This window comes from Rhinoderma darwinii, chromosome 5 (assembly GCF_050947455.1).
Source record: "Rhinoderma darwinii isolate aRhiDar2 chromosome 5, aRhiDar2.hap1, whole genome shotgun sequence".
In the NCBI taxonomy this organism is placed as follows: Eukaryota; Metazoa; Chordata; class Amphibia; order Anura; family Rhinodermatidae; genus Rhinoderma; species Rhinoderma darwinii.
The window spans coordinates 313,961,815-313,984,198 of NC_134691.1; the positions used below are offsets into that span (position 1 = coordinate 313,961,815).

Genomic DNA, 22,384 nt, shown 5'->3' on the forward strand with positions numbered 1-22,384 from the left:
GCTCATTCATCTGCTGATCGTTGCCCCGTTTACACAGGGCAGTTATCGGGAATGAGCATTCTGTGAACGCTCGTTTGCCCGATAATTGGTCGCTGTAAAAGGGCCTTTAGGCGCATTCTCAACCGCAGCTCCATTCAACGTCCCCCAGAGGGTGCAGTGAGGAGGAATGGGGGGGGGGTTAGAGATCCCTGTTTTCACAATCGGTGGGGGTCCCAGCGATCAGACGTTTTAATTGTGCCTCTAATATTGCTGTATTTAGCACCACAAAAGAATGACATCCCGACATAGTAAAGCAGGAAAATAATCTCAAATGTTTCCTTGGGAACCGTTTTCTTGCTTTCCCATGCTGGGATGTGATCCTTATTTTAGTACTGAATGTACCGCTCTCACAGAGGAGCAACACGCAGTGTGAATGAAACCTAAGAAACTGCGCAATATTTTATTTTTTTACTTTTACCAACCAGATCTAGGTTTACATCTGCGTTGTGCCTTCAGTTTAAACGGGAAGCTACGAGGTAGTGCCGGAGCCGTCGTACTGACTTATAATCGGGTCTGTTGGGTTCCATTTATTTGACGAGAAAGAAAACCGCTTCACAAATCCAAATAAATTTGTGATGGAGCCCCAATTCAAATATGAACAGAGCCCTAAAGCTTATTGATTATCATTTTATAATATACTTTGTTTCATTTCCTCAACATTTTCAAGATCTCTGCTTGCTGTCGGTGAGTGGAAAATGAATTGTGTTACATGAAGAGGCTGAAAACCTGTTCTGATCATGCCCAGGTGACCGGTTCCCAGCTTGTTACAGGGTATTACAGCTCTTTTGTTAGACTATATTAACATGGGAAGGTAATGATGTGGCTTTTTGCCACCCTGTACCAACCGGCGTGAATATACTCTACGGCCGGGATCACACATTGCATGTTTGTTTGCAGAATTTCGGAGCAGATTCTGCAACAAAGGGCAGTACAATGTACATAAATGGTGTTTTAAAGGGGTTGTGCGCCACAACTGTCCCACCTGGCGTGGAAGTGACAGGTGCCACACGACCCCTTTAACAAACCCCATTCACTTACAGTGTAAAAAATCTGCATCGGATTCTAGATATGCTAAACCTTTTAAATCCACAGTATGCAATATCTGTTGCAGAAATACAGTGGATTTTATTCATTGCAATGAATTAAAGGGGTTGTCCAAGGTAAGAAAAATATGGCTTCTTTTTTCCAGAAGCTGCATCACCCCTGTCTATGGGTTATGTCTGGTATTGCAGGTCCGCTCCATTGAAGAGAATGGGACTGAGCTGCAATACCAGACACAACCTGTGGACAGATGTGGCGCTATTTTTTAGAAGAAAGCAGCCATGATATCCTAAGCCTTTGCAACCCCTTTTAAGGGGTATTCCAGTTGTAAAAGGAGCCTAGGAGAAAACTGCTTAACTCTTTACAACCGGAGTACCCCTTTAAGCCAGCAGCTATACCCGCACAAAAATCCTCAACGAAATAATGCTTTGGAGGCTGGATATAATCAGATTACATGATTTCCATTCACTGACTGCAAGCAGAGATCTTAAATGGTGAGACATGAAAGTAACGTTACTTTTTATTACATTGTGAGTGTTTTATTTACATAACACCTATACAGGGGGGCATGCCGTGTGTTACAGGACTCCGCTGTGCCTCCGTTCCGTGTGTATGAGGTAAGGGGATGGATGACACATTACAGGCGGCATTGGAGGAGTCTCGCTGTCCTCTTGCTGTCCTCTTGCCCTCACTTCCATATATCACCTTATTATTACAGTACAATCTCCAGTGTGAAGCGCGTGCCCGGCATCTCAAATCTGCGCGCTCCCGACCGCTGCGGCTGGCCCGGCGGACGCGCAGGCGCGCTATGCACTCTGGGAATGGCTGCGCAGCTCGGGTTGGCTGGGGGAGCAGACAGCGGAGTTTTAATGTCCGCCATGTTGGCCATGGCGTATTGAAGAGGGAGGGAGAAAGAGAGACACTGGAGCGCATAGAAACCCACGAAATAACACCCCAAACTGAGCTACGGACAACTCGGAGCACCGGGAAAGGCGCCATTTTAATCACGGCGGCTGGTGGGAAGCTGGCGGCAGAGCACGGAGACCCCCATGAAAGCAGCGCGGCACGGGAGGATTTCCCCGCTCGTCGGTCGCATGGCTTTGTTGTGGTAGACTGAAAATGAGCAAATTATCGTTCCGGGCTCGGGCGCTGGATGCGTCCAAACCGTTACCCGTCTTCCGCTGTGAGGATCTCCCGGACCTGCACGAATATGCCTCCATCAACCGGGCCGTGCCCCAAATGCCCACGGGCATGGAGAAGGAAGAGGAGTCGGTAATAATTCTCATTTTCTTTACTGCCATACCCCCGGTATCAGCTCTGCGCAAGCTTGCACAAAATGGCCGCCATTTTCTCCTCACGGCCGCTTGAGGGGGGAGGGTGGCGCAGGTCCCGCTCGTCCCGCTCTCCTTGTGTATTACGCCCCGTTAGCGCCCGGGTTAAGTAACCTGACTCCTCTATATCGTATACGTGCATTTAATTGGGATGACTGACGGTTTTATTAGGGTGAATTTGGAGCGTAAAGGCACAAAGGGGTCACGTGACGGGGCCGCGGTCCGCCATTTTGTTGTGTGGGTTCCTGTCTTTGGGCTGGGCCTGTTCACAGTGTTGTTGGGAAAAGCTAGTAGTAGCGGTTACAGGCCGCCTGGGGGAGCCCGAGAACGGACTCTGCTCACCTTGTGGGATTGTTTGTGTACATCCAGGCTTGACAGCTGAGGCCCGGCACTACTCCTCCTCCTCCTGTGTGATTTGTTATTGGGATTTTATTAAATGCCTGAATGAAGTGAACGTGTATTGGAATTAAATGACTGAATTAAAGTGGGCTGATTGATTATTGGAATCAAACGCTATTTATTAGACTTTTTATTTACTTTACTTTTTTAGGACTTTATACTTTTATAGAATTTATCAAACCATATTGGCTTTCTGAAGGAGTTTCTAGCTCTTGTTAGCATCCAGTGCTGCTTGACACGCATACATAGATGATAATATATGCTGCCTTCTTTGTTTCTCTGTAAACTGACTGCATGGTAGAAAATAAAATTGCTAAATATGGTTTTTGTTTTTTATTTCATTTTTTTTTTATTATGCATTCATATATGGGTCAGTGTGTGCTTCTGTTTTAAATACTGTATATTGGCTGCAATTCTTTAATATAGCTGTAAAGCCTCCCTTGTCATGTAGATCTGGAACTATGTTTACATTTCATGATATTGTTACAATGTTGGCTTGTTTATTTACAAATGTCTTAAAGGGGCTTCCCACCACTAAAATTCAGATATATATTGATATGATGTGTCATAAATGCATGAGTAGGGGGTCCGATGGCTGGGGACCACCAATCTCTAATAAGGGGGCTGCTGCACTCTTCCCATTAATGTGCACCTCTGGCTTTACTCTGGACTTTTATAGTCAATGGGCAGACCTGGTGTCTCTGAAGCTAAGAGCAGCTGATAAGATCTCAAGGAGCACAGTGCGTTGAAGTACGTCCCAGGGACCCCCACTGGTCGTGCATTTTTAGGATATCCTATCCATATGCCACAAATGTTAGTGATCGGAAAACGTAAACTGTTATGGCCACATTGTTTACTTTTAATTTTAATTAAATGCACGTATATTTTTAGCACTGACTAGTGCACAGGAAAAGTGGAGTAGAAAACCAGAGCAACCAATCAGATTTCTTCTTTCCTTTTTAAGGCCTGTAATAAATGAGCTGAAAGCTGACTGGCTGCGAGGGGCAACTGCATCACTTTTGCTTTTGCACCAGTTTTGTGTCTATAATGGAGGGCTCCAGACTGGGAAAAAAATCTTTGTGGTCGCCATAATAAAAATCCACATTCTCCGTACATTTTAAATAAAAAAAAAAAAAGTTAAATACTGTACAAACAAATGATGCTGCAAAATATTGTCCACCATACAAACATACATAAACTTCCTACATGAAAGGGCTTGTCAACTTTCAGCAAATTCATGTTGTTTTTTTGTATAATTGAACTATACAAGTTTCCAATGTACTTTCTGTTTTAATTCCTCAGTTTTCAAGATCTCTGCTTGTTGTTAATCAGTATGAACAATACTGATCATTGAACATTCATTGTTTACTTCCAGGGTATAAAATTCTGTCCATGGTCATGTGATGAACACATCAGTGCACAGCTTGTTACAGTTGCAGTATGTGTATCAGGTTCTGGGATTGTTACAAGACACAGCTCTGTGTGTCCATCACATGACCATTGATAGAATTGTATCTACTGGAGGTAAATAAGGAATGTTTTTACTGAATAACAGCAAGCGGAGATCTTGAAAACCATGAGGAATTAATACAGAGTTTATAGGAAAATTTGTTTTAACTTTTACCGATACAAAAAAAATAACATGCATTTCCTGAAGGCAGACATCTCCATTAAGGCTTCATGCACACGACCGCATTCGGTCTACAGGATACGGTCCGCACGTCGCCCATGTTTCCCGGACCGAACACCGGTTCAGGGAGCCGGGCTCTTAGCATAGTTATGTATGACACTAGGTGTCCGTCCAAACACCCCCCCCCCCCCCCCCCCCGTGGGAATACTGTCCCGTACTGAAAGCGGCTCCCTGAACAGTGTTCGGTCTAGGAAAAGCGGCCGACGTGCGGGCCGTATATCATCGTGGGCATGAGGCCAAACTTAAAGAGGCTCTGTCACCACATTATAAGTGCCCTATCTCCTATATAAGAAGATCGGCGCTATAATGTAGGTGACAGCAGTGCTTTTTATTTAGAAAAACAATCTATTTTAAACCACTATCAGCGATTTTTAGCTTTATGCTAATGAGTTTCTTAATGCCCAAGTGGGCGTGTTTTACTTTAGACCAAGTGGGCGTTGTACAGAGGAGTGCATGACGCTGACCAATCAGTGACCAATCAGCGTCATGCACTCCTCTCCATTCATTTACACTGCACTAGCGATATAGATATATCACTATGTGCAGCCTCATACACAAGCCCTAACATTACTGCAGTGTCCTGATAATGAATACACATGAAATCCAGCCTGGACGTCATGTGTACTCAGAATCCCGACACTTCTGACTCTTTTTCTATGAGATTTTCAGCAAGGCAAGCGTAATCTCGCGAGATTATGATGTAACCTGTCATTTCAAACGGGATTACGCTTGCCTTGCTGGAATCTCACAGAAAAGATTTAGAAGTGTCAGGATTCTGAATACACATCACGTCCAGGCTGGTTGTGATGTGTATGCATTATCAGGACACTGTAGTAATGTTAGTGTTTGTGTATGTAGCTGCACATAATGATATAACTATATCGCTAGTGCAGTGTAAATGAATGGAGAGGAGAGTATGACGCTGATTGGTCAGCGTCATACACTCCCCTGTACAACGCCCACTTGGTCTAAAGTAAAAACACACCCACTTGAGCATTAAGAAACTCATTAGCATAAATCTAAAATCGCTCATAAAGTGGTTTAAAATAGATAGTTTTTCTAAATAAAAGGCACTGCTGTCACCTACATTATAGCGCTGGTCACCTTATATAGGAGATAGGGCACTTATAATGTGGTGACAGAGCCTCTTTAGAGCAAAGGGCTTGAGACCACTGGATGGCATCATTAGATGATGAAGAGCAGCCTCACTGGGTGTCTGCTGACATTTATTGAGGCTGCCTTGCTGTCCCGGTCCCATGCTTGATGTCAATGTATGAAGTACGATGCTGACAGCCGCCCCCTCTCCATTTAGTGACTTCTGACATTGGAGTCACACACTTCGCCAACAGGTGAAAATGTGGAGCCTGCAATGCTGTAACTCACATAATAAGACTATATGAAGGAATTTCTGGTTGGGCAGTTCCTCAGTGTAATGATTTCCAGGCATTATAATATAGCGGCTTGTGACTGGAGTGCTGGGATCGTGTGATTTTTATTTTTTATTTTTTTTATGAAGTTCTAGCAATAGTGATGCAGGATCCACTATTAAACATTTGGAGTCAGAGCCGTCTGTCATTCAACCCTCCTTTTCTGGAACTCATTACCTGTATCAGAGATTTCATCTTTTTACACGGATTTAAAATAAGACTCGAAACGCTCCTGATCGGTTTGGTGTGACATAACAAATTCATTCAGTTTACTCCCGGACTGTGTTTTAAATCACTTGTGGGAAAAACCGGTTAGAAATGTTGGTTGTTGATCATATATCCATACGTTGCATATGGTGCCCACAGTTGTAGGTTCTGTGCACCTGTCTTTTCCATGTATACCACTGCTGCCTGTCTAGGACACAAGGCCCACCAGATGGGCATTAAAGTTGCTATGAGACTGAGGCCCAAGTTTGCCAATCTCCATGTCTCACACTGTGCACCTCTCACTTTGCCCTTCATATCCAGCTTCCCGAAATCCTCCCACGACAGTGGCCGCTTACCTGAGGATTACACAGCTGTGTGCAGCCCTCAGTCCTAGATCATCTCAGTTATATCTTTCTATAGGGGTCTGCACTACTTAGAGCAAGCGCAGCAAATGCTTACTTGTAGTCTGATGCTGTCCTAAGCCGTCAGCATGGTGCTCCTGAACAGCTTCTGTATAACGGAAGTCCAGGGCTGATCGCTCAAGACAAGAGTAGTGTGTGTGTGTGTGTGTGTGTGTGTGTGTATATATAGTAAACATTAGCTGCGATCGCAGATGGCGGCCGGAGCTAATTCAATTGGCATTTGACAATTTTTGGTCACATTTGCAGCAATTTTAGGCACCCCCATGAGCCATGTGATGCAATAATCAGGTTAGTCTCCCAGGGTTACTTCCCTTCCATATCACAGCTTTATTTCCTGTGCAGGTACAGAATATACAATTGTTTGTCCAACAGTGATTCTCCCCCATGTTCACCATAAATATTCCGTTCAGGTCTGGCAAATAGCCACTTTTTGCGCGTTTGTCATAAAAAAATAATAGCCTTAAGATACTTACAGGGAATCGGTCAGTAGTTTTGAGGTCTCAGAACTGCTAACCGAGGGATGTAGGGGACTGGGGGCATTCTGAATTTGTCCTGGTCTTGCAAGATGTTTAATTCCCCCAGCACCGCAATCGCTAATGTGGGCACTTGATGTGCCAGTGCACCTGCACTGCACACCCTGCACCTCTGTTTTGTCCGCTAAAGTCGTCACTTCGAGCAGAGAGTCATTGGGCCCATGTACCCCTGAGGACGCCACTCCGTAGCGAAACATGTCGGGGGGGGGGGGGGCGGCTTCCTTTATTTTAATTCCTACCTTAGACCGGTTTTACTGCAAAAATACTTAGACAATCTAACTTGTAATCGCTAGGAGCTAAGGTTCCTATGCTGAGTGTACTACACCTCTGTACCTGCACTAGTCATTTACCCACATGTCTTAGGCAGTGACCATTTTAATAGAATTCTATGTGGTCTGTCTTGCTATACGTAGCTTAATAAAGTATTGTTCTATCTTTTTTGAGGTAGTTGGGAAATCGGGTTTGTTTGCCCGCAGGCATTCTTTTTAGTATTTGTATAGTGCTGCCCGCCAACTACCTAGGGTCCTCATTATATATTTTTTTCGAACAGAGAGTGGCGCTTTCGACCACAGAGGGAATCAAACGTTGGGTTCTCAGTTGTGCAACTTGCATGACTGAGGCCGGATTCACACGAGCGTGTGCGTTTTGCACACGCAAAAAACGCGGTGTTTTGCGCGCGCAAAAGGCACTTAACAACTCCCTGTGTCAGCCCCGTATGATACGTGATTTTCGTGCAGCCGCCATCATTATGACACTCCGTTTGGATGTTTGTAAACCGAAAAGCACGTGGTGCTTTTCTGTTCTGTTTTCATTCATCCTTTTCACAGCTGTTGCGTGAATCACACGGAAGCTTCCGTGTGGTGTGAGTGATGCGTGAAATACGCCCAAAGAACGGACATCTCGTGACTTTTTCGCAGCGGACTCGCTGTGAAAAAATTACGCAACTGTCTGCACTGCCCCATAGACTAATATAGGTCCGTGCGACACGCGTGAAAATCATGCGCGTTGCACGGACGTATATCCCGTTCGTCTGAATAAGCCCTGAGACTAAAGGTAGGTTTACAATGCCCTGCCTCTCCCTTACATCACTCTTTTTAACAGTTTTGAGGCTTCAAAACTGCTGACAGATTCCCTTTAAGGGTATGTTCACACGCTTAGCAAAACATGCCTGAAAATACGGAGCGGTTTTCAAGGTAAAACAGCTCCTGATTTTCAGCCTTGTTTACACAGCTTTTTGGCGCTAATTTTGACGCGGAAACGGCGTCTGAATCGGCACCAAAAAAAATTCCAAAATCGCACCCCACCCCCCATTTTAATGGGACCCAGAGGCGTTTGTTTCCCGCACTGCTTTTGCCCACGGTATTTGCATTAGCTCCAATGGCCGTGAACGAAAACCGCCGGAAGAACCGATTTAACAGCGCAGGCAGGTCAAAATCTGCCTGCAAAAAAACTGTGTAAACAGGGCCGTAGGCACACACTGCAGATTTTGTTGCAAAAATTTCTGTGACTGAAAGCCGTTTTATTCATCTGAATGGAGTTTATTCTCCTTTGCATGGATTTCTGCAACTAAATCTGCAGCGTGTGAGGAAGACCTAAGGCCCTGTTCACACTGAGTTTTTTGACGAGTTTTTTGGGGCAGAAACCGCGCCAAAAAACTCCTCAAACACCGCCCGAAAATGCCTCCCATTGATTTCAATGGGAGGCAGACGAGTTTTTTTTTACCACGAGTAAAAAAAACTCGTCGTGGTAAAAAGAAGCAACATGACCCATCTTGAGGCGGTTTCCGCCTCCAAAACCCCATTTCAATGAGTCAGAAAGAGGAAAAAAAAACCTCGACGAGTGTTTTGATTAGTTTTTGTCAAACCACTGTGCAAAAACCTACTGGAGCAGTTTTTGCAGGAGGAATTTTCCTCCTGCAAAAAACTGTGTGAACACAGCCTAAACATTTTTTTGTTGATCCTGTCTGTGCTGCTATTATAGTGTACAAATATTAAGTGTCTGTTCACATCTGTCCGAGGGTTTCCATTCTGTTCCATCATAGGAACAGCATAACAAAAAAAAAACTGAAGCGCCAGATCTGTGGCACGACGGATACAAACGGCGGCTGTCTGAACCATTGACAGCGTTTTTGTTTGTCATGGTGTCTGGCGTTTTGCCGGCCAAAATAGCTCTGCATGGTGCAGTATTTTCTCCTTAGAAAATGATGGAATCTGCGAATGAGGCGCCTAGCCAAGCCTCTGACGGAGATGTAAACATAGCCTTACTAGTCATTTCTAAACTTGGGAAACCTGGCCAACTTGTGGCTTAGCCATGATCGTTCTACCTTTTCCCTATGGATTGAATTCTTTGTGGTTTATAAGAATGGATTGTCTTTTTTTTTCCTTTCTGCTTTGAGACGCTTTGTGTTTACAAAATATTGTGTGTGGCTTATCATTTCCCAGGAGCTATTCATTGTCTGTTGTAGCAGTGTGACCTGTCTGCAGTGGTTGGTGAATGTTGGGCTCTGTTCACGTTGCGTTTGGCGTATATGCCCAAACGTAAAGTTCCGACCTATGCAACTGTATGCCACCATTGTAAAGCAATGCAGTTGCCAACGTAACTGAAAGCGCAGCATGCCACTCTTTTTCCTATAGCGTAAAAAAAACCAAATTTTATAGTACGGCATGTTGCAGTGATACTAATTTATGTGCACGTTCTCTCCCCCTCCCTCTTTTGAGCACCAGATCAGTCGTTTTGCCGGAAGCAATAGTGTAGTTGACTACGCTATTGCTTCCAGCAAAACGACTGATCCGGTGCACAAAAAAGATAAACGGAAACCAGGGGCAGTGACTCCGTCACCATTGAAATCGATGGAGACGGAAACCTCCGGTTTCCGTCGGTGTCAGTTTATGTCTGCTTAGGGAAACCTCAGACGGAACGTCAGAACGGGACCCCAACGCAGATGTAAACAGTCTTGGGTTCACATGTTACGTTTTTAGCATGCGGTTTTTTGTTTTGGTAAATAAACTTCCATAGACCAAAACAAAAAAAACTGCATGCTGAAAATACGCCACTGGTTCCCACAAGTCTGACCTAGAACCCGCAGCACATTCGGTCTGAACTGGCGCAGTTTTTCGACCGGAAAGCAGCGGCAGAGAAAAAAAATTCATATTTACCTCGGCCGTAGTCATGGCGCCGCATCCCTCCGTTGACATGCAGCCCGTGTGACTGCTGCAATCTGTGATTTGGCTGCAGCAGTCACATGGGATGAAACGTCATCCCAGGAGACCGGCCTGGAAGAACAGAAGATAAGTCTTTGACAAGCCTGGGTAGCAAGCATAAGGTTTTTTTTTGTTTTTTTTTGTTTTTTTTCTTTTGAGTTGTGATTTTTGCTGAGAAAATACTGCTAATCCGCTGCAAACGTCTCAACATTTAGATATCTGTTATAGGGTCTACATCCCCATTAATTCAATGGGGAAAACCCGCAACAGAGAAGTAACGAAAACGCAGCATAAATTTATATACTGCAGATTTAAAATCCATTTATGAATTTTTTGCTGCAACCTAAGGCTATGTTCACACGGAGTATTTTGGGGGAGGAATATCTGCCTCAAAATTCCGTTTGGAACTTTGAGGCAGATATTCCTCTCCCTGCACGCCGATTTTCGAGGCAATTATCGCGCCGTTTTTCGCCCGCGGCCATTGAGCGCCGCGGGCATAAAACAGCGAGATATACGCTTTCTCCTGCCTCCCATTGAAGTCAATGGGAGGTCGGAGGCGGAAGCGCCCGAAGATAGGGCATGTCGCTTATTTTTCCCGCGAGGCAGTTTTACTGCTCGTGGGAAAAAGACGCCGACGCCTCCCATTGAAATCAATGGGAGGCGTTCTCGGGCCGTTTCTGCCGAGTTTTGCGACGCGGTTTCCGCGTCAAAAAACTCGGCAAAATACCCCGTGTGAACATAGCCTAAAAGGTTGGTTTCCCACTGTGGGCACCCAGCTTAAGGGTTCAGTAACAAGCGGCAGGTTTTATTGCAGAAAACACACACACACACACACACACACACTCACTCACTCACTCACTCACTCACACTCACACTTTATCCCAGGAGGCCATACTCTGGGTAAGTCTAACTTTTTATATTTTTGCGGTGGAATCTCTGCGATTCCACTGTAAATGTCGCAACACACACTACTTTGTTGCGGGTTTAAGTACACTTTGGAATTCAATGCGGAAAACCTGCAACAGAAGTACAGCGACTCCACAGCATTAATTGACATGCAGCGGCTGAAGAAACCGCACCGCAGGTCAATTTATGTGCGTTTTTTTTTCGCTCTGTATGAACGAGGTTTGTTGAAATCTCTACCACCATCCTGCTATGTAATATGCTGCGCATTTTCCACAATTAATCGGTTGCGGAAAATCAACAGTGTTTATGCCATGTGTGTTTCTACCCTTACATGACTGGAACTGGTTTTCACTCACAGAAAATTCCTGCAACAAAATCTGGCATGTTTTACTGCACCCTAAGGCCCTGTTCACACTTAGTTTTTTGGTGCTGACTTTGACACTGCAACTGCGTCTGAATCAGCGCCAAAGTCAGAAACCGCCTCCCATTGATTGATTTAAATTTGAGGCGGAGGCGGTTTTTCCTAGTCGCGGAAAAAAAAGCCACATGCTTTTTCTTCATGCGGTTCCTACTCTGACTTCCCATTGAAATCAAGGAGGCAGTGAAAGCGTTTTTTGCCCGAAAACGCTGGTAAAAAAGTGCAGGCAGGTCCAAATCTGCCTCAAAATTCCAGAAGGAATTTTGAGGCAGATTTCTTTCTGCCTGCAAAATATTCAGGGCCTAAGGTATGTTCACACTGCTTATTTTCGATCGTTTTTCAGGGTCGCAAACGGCAGAAAAATCGGAAGCAGACCGCCTGCAAACATCTGCCCATTGATTTCAATGGGAAATACGGCGTTCTGTTCCGACGGGCCGTTTTTTTACAAGCTGTTTTGAAAAACGGCCGCGTGTGCATTTTTGGAGCAGTTTTTATTGACTCTATAAAAAAAAACTGCTACAAAAACGGCCGGAAAAAAAACGCGAGTTTGCTTAAAAAACTTCTGAAAATCAGGAGCTGTTTTCCCTTGAAAACGGCTCCGTATTTTCAGAGGTTTTTTAGTAAGCATGTGAACAAACCCTAAAACTGACAGGGTTTTATGATATACGGCTGACACCTGCTGCAGATAGTACGCAGTTGGCGCTTAGTGTTAACCCCCTATCTGCTCGAGTCAGTAACTATACGTCGTCGCGGAAGGTTACTTCCCGCACGAGGATATATATAGGTATAGTTACTGAGTTGTTTCTGGTGCACGCTGTCGGCGACAGTGTGCACTGGAAACCGGGAGGTCAGCTGTCGCCGACAGCTGACACTTCACTTTTGCTGGCCAGCGATCCTTTGCCGCTGATTTCGGCAATTAACCCATTAAATGCGGTGATCGGTTGCACATCGGCAGCCCCCATGCAATCGTGGGGGTTACTGATTGTGATGGCATCCGGAGGCCAGACAACGGCCTCCGGATCAGCCATGTATGGAAGCCTATAAGGACCAGCCAGAGGCTGGTCCTCATAGACTTCGGGTATGTGCACACGACCTCTTTTCAGACGTACTGGAGGCGTTTTACGCCTGAAAAGACGGCTCCAATACGTCAGCAAACATCTGCCCATTGCTTGCAATGGGTCTTACGATGTTCTGTGCAGACGAGCAGTCATTTTACGCGTCGCTGTCAAAATACGGAGCATAAAATGACGGCTCGTCAAAAGAAGTGCAGGACACTTCTTGGGACGTTTTCGGAGCCGTTTTCTCATAGACTCTATTGAAAACCGCTCCAAAAACGCGAGTTGCTCAAAAAACTTCTTAAAATCAGGAGCTGTTTTCCCTTGAAAACAGCTCCATATTTTCAGACGTATTTTGTTAATCGTGTGAACGTACCCTTACTGTGACTGTGAAGTCACACTGACAGTTAGGGTATGTGCACACGTGAAATGGCTTTTGCGTCTGAAAAGACTGTTTTCAGGAAAAAACAGGCGTCGTTTCAGACGTAAAAGCTCCTCCTCGCATTATGCAAGGCGCATTTGACGCCCGTAATCTTGAGCTGCTCTTCATTGACTTCAATGAAAAACAGCTCAAATTACGCTGCAAAGAAGTGTCCTGCACTTCTTTGACGAGGCAGTCATTTTACGCGTCGTCGTTTGACAGCTGTCAAACGACGACGCGTAAATTACAGGTCGTCGGCACAGTACGTCGGCAAACCCATTCAAATGAATGGGCAGATGTTTGCCGACGTATTGTAGCCGTATTTTCAGACGTAAAACGAGGCATAATACGCCTCGTTTACGTCTGAAAATAGGTTGTGTGAACCCAGCCTTGGAATACATAACAGTACCTAGGTGGTGTAATGTATTAAAGCAGCGATCAGAGCGGCAGGTAAAAAAAAAATTGTGTTGAAAGTTAAAAAAAAAATAAGTAAAGAAAAATATTTGATAAAAGTGTTAAAATAAAAGTTGTTGTTTTTCCTATAATAAGTCTTTTATTATAGGAAAAAAAAAGGAAACCATTAAAAGTACACATATTTGGTATCACCACGTTCGTAACAACCCAATCTATACAACTATAGTGTTGTTTTTCCCGCATGGTGAACACCGCAAACAAAATAAATTAAAAATGTCAGCATCGCTATTTTTTGGTCACCAACCCTCCCAAGATATAGAATAAAAAGTCACATGTACCCCAAAATAGTACCAATAAAAGCGAACACCCGTCCTGCAAAAAACCAGACCTCCTACAGCTTTTTTTGACTAAAAAATAAAGTTATGGCTCTCAGAATATGGTGACACAGAAAATAAATTATTTTATAGAAAAGTAATTTTATTGTGCGAACGCTGCAAAACATAAAAAAAACTATATACATATGATATCGCTGTAATCGTATCGACCCACAGAATAAATTAAAACGTAATTTATTGTGCACGGTGAACGCCGTAAGAAATAAAGCGTTTAAAACGCCAAAATCTCAGCTTTTTGGTCACCTTCACTCGCTCTCAAAAAAAATGTAATAAGTGATCAAGAAGTTGTATGTACCAATAAAAGCTACAGCTCGTCCTGCCAAAAATAAGCCATCACACCGCTCAATCGACTAAAAAATAAAAAAGTTCTGGCTCTCAGAATGTGATGATACAAAATTCTTTTTTAACAAATAGTCTTGTCTTTGTAAAAGTGGTAAAATATAACAAAAAAACTATATAAATTTGGTATCACCGTAATCGTATTGAGATGCAGAATAAAACTAAGTTGTTGTTTTTACCGCATGGTGAAAGACGTAAAAACAAAACCCCAAAAAACAATGGAGGAATCCGTTTTTTCCAATTTCAGCCCGCAAATAATTTTTGTTCCGTTTCCCAGTACATATGGTACTTTAAATGGTGTCAGTAGAAACTACATCTCCTCCCACAAAAAAATAAGTCCTCACACCCCTCTATTGACGGAAAAATAAATACGTTATGGCTCTTGGAAGGCAGGGAGTGAAAATGAAAAAGCAAAAAAGGATCAGTCCTGAAAGGGTTAATTAATTTCTAATAAAAAACAATCTATGACATTATGGGGTATTGCCGTACTTGGCCAGAAATTGCTTTTCAAATGTTGGGGTGCTTTTTTTTTTTTTTTTTGCTTCCCCCTCATCCCTTGATATTAATGTTGATATTAATTTTTCACAGCCTAATTCAACAAAATTTAAAAAAAAAACCTGTGGGGTCAGAATGCTAATAACTATAGCCCTAGAAAGATTCCTTGAGCTGTGTAGTTTCTAAAATGGGGTCCTTTTGGGGGGGGGGGGGGTCTCCACTGTTTTGGTCCCTCCAGGCCGTTGCAAACACGACATGGCACTGAAAACCAATCCAGCAAAATTGCGCTCCAAAATCCAACAGGCGCTCCTTCCCTTCTGAGCCCTGCTTTGAGTCCCAACATCAGTTTCTGACTACATATGGGGTATTGCCGTAATCGGGAGAAATTGCTTTACAAATGTTGGGGTGCTTTTTGTCCTTTATTCTTTGTAAAAATGAAAACGATGTTTTACCAGAAGAAAAGGTGATTTTCATCTTCACCGACTAATTCTACTAAATTCTGTAAAAACACTGTGGGGTCAAAATGCTAACTATACCCCTAGAAAAACGCCTTGAGGGGTATAGTTTCCAAAATGGGGTCACTTTTGGGGGGTTTAGGCACCGCAAGACCTCTTCAAACCTGACATAGTGCCTAAAATATATTTCTAAAAAAGGAGGCCCCAAAATCCTCTAGGTGCTCCTTTTGCTTCTTAGGGTATGTTCACAAGCAGTGACCAAAAACGTCTAAAAATACGGAGCTGTTTTCAGGCGAAAACAGCTCCTGATTTTAAGACGTTTTTCGCGGCGTATTTTAAGGCGGTTTTTGGAGCTGTTTTTCAATGGAGTCAATGAAAAACACCTCAAAATGTCCCAAGAAGTGACATGCACTTCTTTTTTGCAGGCGTCTTTTTACGCGCCGTATTTTGACAGTGACGCGTGAAATTAAAGAGGCTCTGTCACCAGATTTTGCAGCCCCTATCTGCTATTGCAGCAGATAGGCGCTGCAATGTAGATTACAGTAACGTTTTTATTTTTAAAAAACGAGCATTTTTGGCCAAGTTATGACCATTTTCGTATTTATGCAAATGAGGCTTGCAAAAGTACAACTGGGCGTGTTGAAAAGTAAAAGTACAACTGGGCGTGTATTATGTGCGTACATCGGGGCGTGTTTACTACTTTTACTAGCTGGGCGTTGTGTATAGAAGTATCATCCACTTCTCTTCAGAACGCCCAGCTTCTGGCAGTGCAGCACTGTGACGTCACTCACAGGTCCTGCATCGTGTCGGCACCAGAGGCTACACTTGATTCTGCAGCAGCATCAGCATTTGCAGGTAAGTAGCTACATCGACTTACCTGCAAACGCTGATGCTGCTGCAGAATCATCTGTAGCCTCTGGTGCCGACACGATGCAGGACCTGTGAATGACGTCACAGCGTGATCTCTGGAGAACACGGCTGTGTCTGCACTGCCAGAAGCTGGGCGTTCTGAAGAGAAGTGGATGACACTTCTATACACAACGCCCAGCTAGTAAAAGTAGTAAACACGCCCCGATGTACGCACATAATACACGCCCAGTTGTACTTTTGCAAGCCTCATTTGCATAAATACGAAAATGGTCATAACTTGGCCAAAAATGCTCGTTTTTTAAAAATAAAAACGTTACTGTAATCTACATTGCAGCGCCGATCTGCTGCAATAGCAGATAGGGGTTGCAAAATCTGGTGACAGAGCCTCTTTAAGGCTCGTGGGAACAGAACACGGTAAAACCCATTGAAAGCAATGGGCAGATGTTTGTAGGCGTATTAGGTGCGTTTTTCAGGTGTAATTCGAGGCGTAAAACGTCTGCGTGTAAACATACCCTTAGGCTGGTGTTTCAGTCCATTACCACACTAGGTCCACAGGTTGGATATTTCTAAAAACTGCAGAATCTGGGTAATAAATATTGAGTTGCGTTTCTCTGGTAAAACCTTCTGTGTTACAGAAAAGAATGTATAAGGGCCTGTTCACATCACCGTTCGCTTTCCGTTCCGGGGTTCCGTCGGAGGTTTCCATCTGGTGAACCCCCCCAACGCAAAGTGAAAGTGAAACCACAGCTGCCATTTCAGTCACCATTGATATCAATGGTGACGGAAACATCGCTAATGGTTTCCGTTCGTCACCATTCTGGCAGGTTTACGGTTTTCCGAAGGAACCAATAGTGGAGTTGACCCCGCTATTGATTTCGTCGGAAAACCGGAAACCTGCCGCAATGGTGACGAACGGAAATCATTAGCGATGTTTCCGTCACCATTGATATCAATGGTGACTGAAACGGAAGCTGTGGTTTCACTTTCCGTTGTGGGGTTCACCCGACGGAAACCTCCGACGGAACCCCGGAACGTAAAGCGAACGGTGATGTGAACAGGCCCTTACAAATTTAATTTGTAAATTTCACCTCTACTTTGCCCTAATTCCTGTGAAAAGCCTAAAGGGTTAAAAATACTTTCTGAATGCTGTTTTGAATACTTTGAGGGGTGCAGTTTTCAAAATGGGATGATTTATGGGGACTTTCTAATATATAAGGCCCTCAAAGCCACTAGAACTGAACTTGTCCCTGAGAAAATAACCTGTTGAAAATATGAGAAATTGCTGCTTAAAGAGGCTCTGTCACCAGATTATATATGGCCTATCTCCTACGTAATCTGATCGGCGCTGTAATGTAGATAACAAGTGTTTTTTATTTTGAAAAACGATCATTTTTGAGCAAGTTATGAGCAATTTTAGATTTATGCTAATTCATTTCTTTATCAACAACTGGGCCTGTTCTTACTTTTTACCAACTGGGCGTTGTGAAGAGGAGTATATGACGCTGACCAATCGGTGACCAATCAGCGTCATACACAGAAAATGTATGTAAGGCCCCATGGACACGAACGTAAAAACGTCCGTTATCACGTAATTACGGGCCCATAGACTTATATTGGCCACGGGTACTTTCCCGTATGCTTACGGGAAGGTGCCCGTGCCGTTGAAAAATATAGAACATGTCCTATTTCAGGCCGCAATTACGGCATCGGCAGGCCCATAGAAGTCTATGGGGCTCCCGTAATTACGGGTGACTGCGTGTGTGCACCCGTAATTACGGGAGCGTTGCTAGGCGACGTCAGTGGATAGTGACTGTCCAGGGTGCTGAAAGAGGTAAACGATTGGCAGTAACTTTCAGCACCCTTGACAGTGACTTCCGATCACAATATAGATCAACATGTAAAAAAAATAGAAGTTCATATTTACCCAGAACTCCCTGCTTCTTCCTCCAGTCCGGCCTCCCGGTATGACGTTTCAGCCCATGTGACCGCTGCAGCCAATCACAGGCTGCAGCGGTCACATGGACTGCCGCGTCATCCAGGGATGTCGAAAGAGCGAAGCGTCACCAAGACAGCGGCCGGGTAAGTATGAATTTCTTTTACTACGGAAAGGGCTGCTCCTTCTCTTTATCCTGCACTGATAGAGAGAAGGGGCTGCCGATTAGTGCAGTGCAATTTTGCAGCGAAAACGTGCCCGTAAATACGGTTGGAATACTGGTGACACCTGACCCGTATTTAAGGGCACAGGTCCGTAAATAATGGTGCAGTACGGGTCGAATACATGTGGCCAAGGACCCGTATTTACGGGAGGAAAAAAATATGTTTGTGTGCATGAGGCCTAAGAGGAAGGTTTCTCTGTCGTGACGTTATACAGTGCTTCTTTTTTGTTTCACTTTCCTCTCTAAATGACGGCAACACGTGTCTATAAGCAGTGGTGTTGTTTTTACCTTTCATTTACTATTCTTGACCATTTACGTGATATTATTAAATGAATCTGATTTAAGCTTTCTAGTGATTTAAATTTTCTGGTATCGGTCTCTTTGTTTTTTCACAATTTTAGGCAATCTTTACTGCTGTTAAAGGGACACTCACTTTTTTTTCAAGAAATAAGTTACATATTAAGTGCAGACCCTTTTTGTCTTGGTCTGTAGTTATATTTTTTATTTTTTTTTCATCTTCATGGAGAATCTGAATATTCGAACAACTTCCATATTCGTTTTTCTCACCCTACATAAAACAAATTGAACGGATTCGAAGAACAGCATGCAGAACAGAGTTTTAGAAAAAGCCATGAGAGGATAGAGCCGATTGAGAAAAAGGCCTTGTTCACACTTCAGATTTTGCATGTATTTTTTTTTAAGCCAAAACCATGAATGGAACCTATACCGAAGAAATATATATTTAAAAAAAAAAAGGCCTTTATAAGTCTGCTCCCCTGGATCTAAAAAAATTAATGCAAAATCTGCACTGTTTGAACAAGTCACACGGCAGATTTTGTTGCAGAAATTTTCCGTTACACAAAATCTGTTCTATTCATCTGAATGTTTTTTTTTTTTCTGCAACAGGTGCATGGATCTCTGCAAGTTCCATTCAGATGACCAGATTGAACTGATTTTCAGTTGGAGGACATTTTTGCAACATATTGTGTCACTGCACCCTGAGGCTATGTTCACAAGCTGTGTTTTCAGGCGTTTTTCGTGGTGTAAACGCCTCGAAAAAACTGTAGCTGAATGCCTACAAACATCTGCCCATGGATTTCAATGGGAAAAACGGCGTTTCGTTCAGACGGGGGGTTTTTTTTTTTTTACGCGGCCGTTTTAGAAAAACAGTGCGTCAAAAAAACGCCCCGTAAATGGAAGTGCATGTCACTTCTTGAGCCGTTTTTGGAGCAGTCTTTCATTCTATCAATAGAAAATTTAAAAACGGCCGAAAATCGGAGGCTGTTATCCCTTGAAATCAGCTCCGTATTTTACAGCCGTTTTTACATTAGCGTGTGAACATACCCTTAGACTAAGGAACCTCACACATGAGCGTAATCGGTCTGATATACGGTCTCTACGTCGGCCGCAATTCCCGGACCGAACGCACCGCAGGGAAACGGGCTCCTAGCATCATAGTTATCTATGACCCCAGGTGTCACAGCCTCGCTGCTGGACAACTGTCTCGTAGTGAAAACATGATTTCAGTACGGGACCGGTTTCCCGCAGTGAGGCAGGGACTCCTATCTTTATAGATCACTATGATGCTAGGAGCCCCGCTCCCTGCAGTGTGTTCGGTTCGGGAAATGCGCCCGACGTACGGACTGAACACGCTCGTGTGTGAGGCTCCTTAATGTGACAATTTTCCCTGACTGGTAACAGTCGTTTAGTCTTGAGTTCACACTTCACAGATTTTGTTGCGGATTTCATGCTGATCTCTCATCGCGAATTATTGCAGATTTTTTAGCCAAAAGTGGATCCAGGAGGAAGAAGTATAAGTTCTTCCTTTATACTTCCCTTTTGAAACCATTTCTGGTTTGGTTTAAAGAGTCTCTGTCACCACATTATAAGTGTCCTATCTTGTACATAATGTGATCGGCGCTGTAATGTAGATTACAGCAGTAATCATTTTTGACGGAGTTATGACCTATGTTAGCTTTATGCTAATGACTTTCTTAATGGACAACTGGGCGTGTTTTACTATATGACCAAGTGAACACCGATGATATACTGATTATCTATTCGCTGGATAGGACATCCAGTTGTCAGAAGGTGGACAACCCCTTTGAGACCGGGTTCCCTGGTAGCTTAAACACTGCAAAATTTTGGCAACTGAATTCTGTGTAGTAATTCCGCAGCATTTACAGTAGCAGCAAAGTGACAGATTTAGAAAATCTCAATCCCACGTTGCGGAAAAAATGCTGAATAATCGTGCGGAAAATGTTCTGCGGTGCAACTTTCAATTCCGCAGCAATTCACTTTATACTGCGGATTCTGGGCAGAGAAGCTGCGTGTTTGTCTCGTAGACTTGAATGGGAAGCAGAAATTCTGCAACTGATCTGTTTTGTTGCAGGTTTTTACAGCGGAGACACGGTAAAGACCGCTGAAAATACGCAGACTATACCGCTGCAGAAAAACCGCAGCATTCCTGCAGCAAAAATACACTATTTAGGGCTTGTCTCCAAACCATGGAACTGCTGCTGAAAACTTCTGCAGCGATTCCGTTGAAAGTCGAAGGCTTTCTGCTGCAACAAAAAACGCACCATTTCCTGCGTTTTTTACTTCAGAAAATGGTGCGGAAATTGCTGCGTTTTTCTCAATGTTAGGAGATGGAGACGTCTCCTCCGTAAAACGCAGCAATTCTGGACACTTTCCGCAGCAGGAATTGACATGCTGCGGTCCGGAAAATATGTACTGCAGGCCAATTTCGGCAGGGAAATTGTGCACAGCATGTGGATGAGATTAGTTAAATCTCATCCACTATGCTGCTATTGTATTCTGCAGCGGTTTTTCCGGCCGGAAAAAAGCGCGGCAATTCTGTTACGTGTGGACAAGCCCTTTGGCTGGGTTTCCACAGTGCAGATTTGCTGCAGATTTTGCATGTAGTTTTTAAGCAAAAACCCGGAATAGAAGCTAAACACAAGAAATGTATAAAGGAAGGCTTTATAGTTCTCCTCTTCTGGATCCAATTCTGGTTTTGGCTTACGAAATGCAGGCAAAATCTGCAGCAAATCTGCACTGTGGGAACCCAGCCCAAGGGCTTATTCAGACGAACGTGATATACGTCCTTGCCACGCGCGTGATTTTCACGCGCCTCGCACGGACCTATGTTAGTCAATGAGGCCGTTCAGACAGTCCGTGATTTTCACGCAGCGTGTGTCCGCTGCGTAAAACTCACGACATGTCCTATATTTGTGCGTTTTTCGCGCATCACGCACCCATTGAAGTCAATGGGTGCGTGAAAATCACGCGCAGCACACGGAAGCACTTCCGTGTGACGCGTGTGATTCGCGCAACAGCAGTAAAAAATTAATGAAAACAGGAAAGCACCACGTGCTTTTCTGTTTACAAACCTACAGTGTCATAATGATGGCGGTTGCGCGAAATTCACGGAGCCACGCATCATGTGCTGATGACACACGGAGCTGTTATGTACCTTTTTGCGCGTGCAAAACGCTGCGTTTTTTGCGCGTGCAAAACGCTGCGTTTTTTGCGCGCGCAAAAAGCTGCGTTTTTTGCACGCACAAAACTCACACGCTCGTGTGAGTCCGGCCTATGTGTGGCTTTCTATGACCGATTTACCATCATTGTTTTTGAGATTCTGTTGGAGATTTTCTGTTGCAGAAAATCCGCAGCATATCATGTGCGTGGGAACATGGCCTAATGCTGGGTTCCCACAGGACGGGTACACTTCGTAAAAACCACGCAACGTAGCCGACCTAGAACCTGCAGTACACTTCGTCCAAAAACCACAACCACACCATATTGTGCGGTTTTTTTTTTGGACAGCATTTCCGCAGCAGTACAAAACGCTCCATACTTGCGTAGGCCGTTGTTACGGCGACGGATCCCTCCTGCTCAGTCTGGTCCGGTCCCCCTGGATGACGCTGCAGCCCATGTGACCGCTGCAGCCTGTGATTGGCTACAGCAGTGGTCACATAGGATGCAACGTCATCCCAGGAGCCCGGACTGCAGGAAGGAGGGTGTTCTGGGTAAGTATGATTTTTAAAATAAATAAATCATTCCGCAGTTGCGATTTTTGCAGCGTAATCGCAGCGAATGCACCGAAAAAGTCGCAACACTTGGCTTTCTGCTGCGGGTTTTGCATCCCCATTGAATTTAATGGGGAAAA

General features: G+C 44.1%; 1 protein-coding gene across 3 annotated transcripts in view; it reads left to right on the forward strand.

The window, feature by feature from the left end:
* EPC1 (enhancer of polycomb 1) overlaps positions 1-22,384 on the forward strand; it is an 89,389-nt gene that overhangs the window by 22,357 nt on the left and 44,648 nt on the right. For 2 of the 3 annotated variants that reach the window (XM_075827473.1, XM_075827474.1), the window contains exon 1: positions 1,850-2,352. The exons of the other annotated variant lie outside the window; for it this stretch is intronic. In XM_075827473.1, coding sequence (XP_075683588.1) covers positions 2,200-2,352 — 153 coding nt within the window. In that variant the 5' untranslated portion in view covers positions 1,850-2,199. Of the gene's footprint in view, positions 1-1,849; positions 2,353-22,384 lie in introns of those variants that run through there. 3 annotated transcript variants of the gene reach the window in all.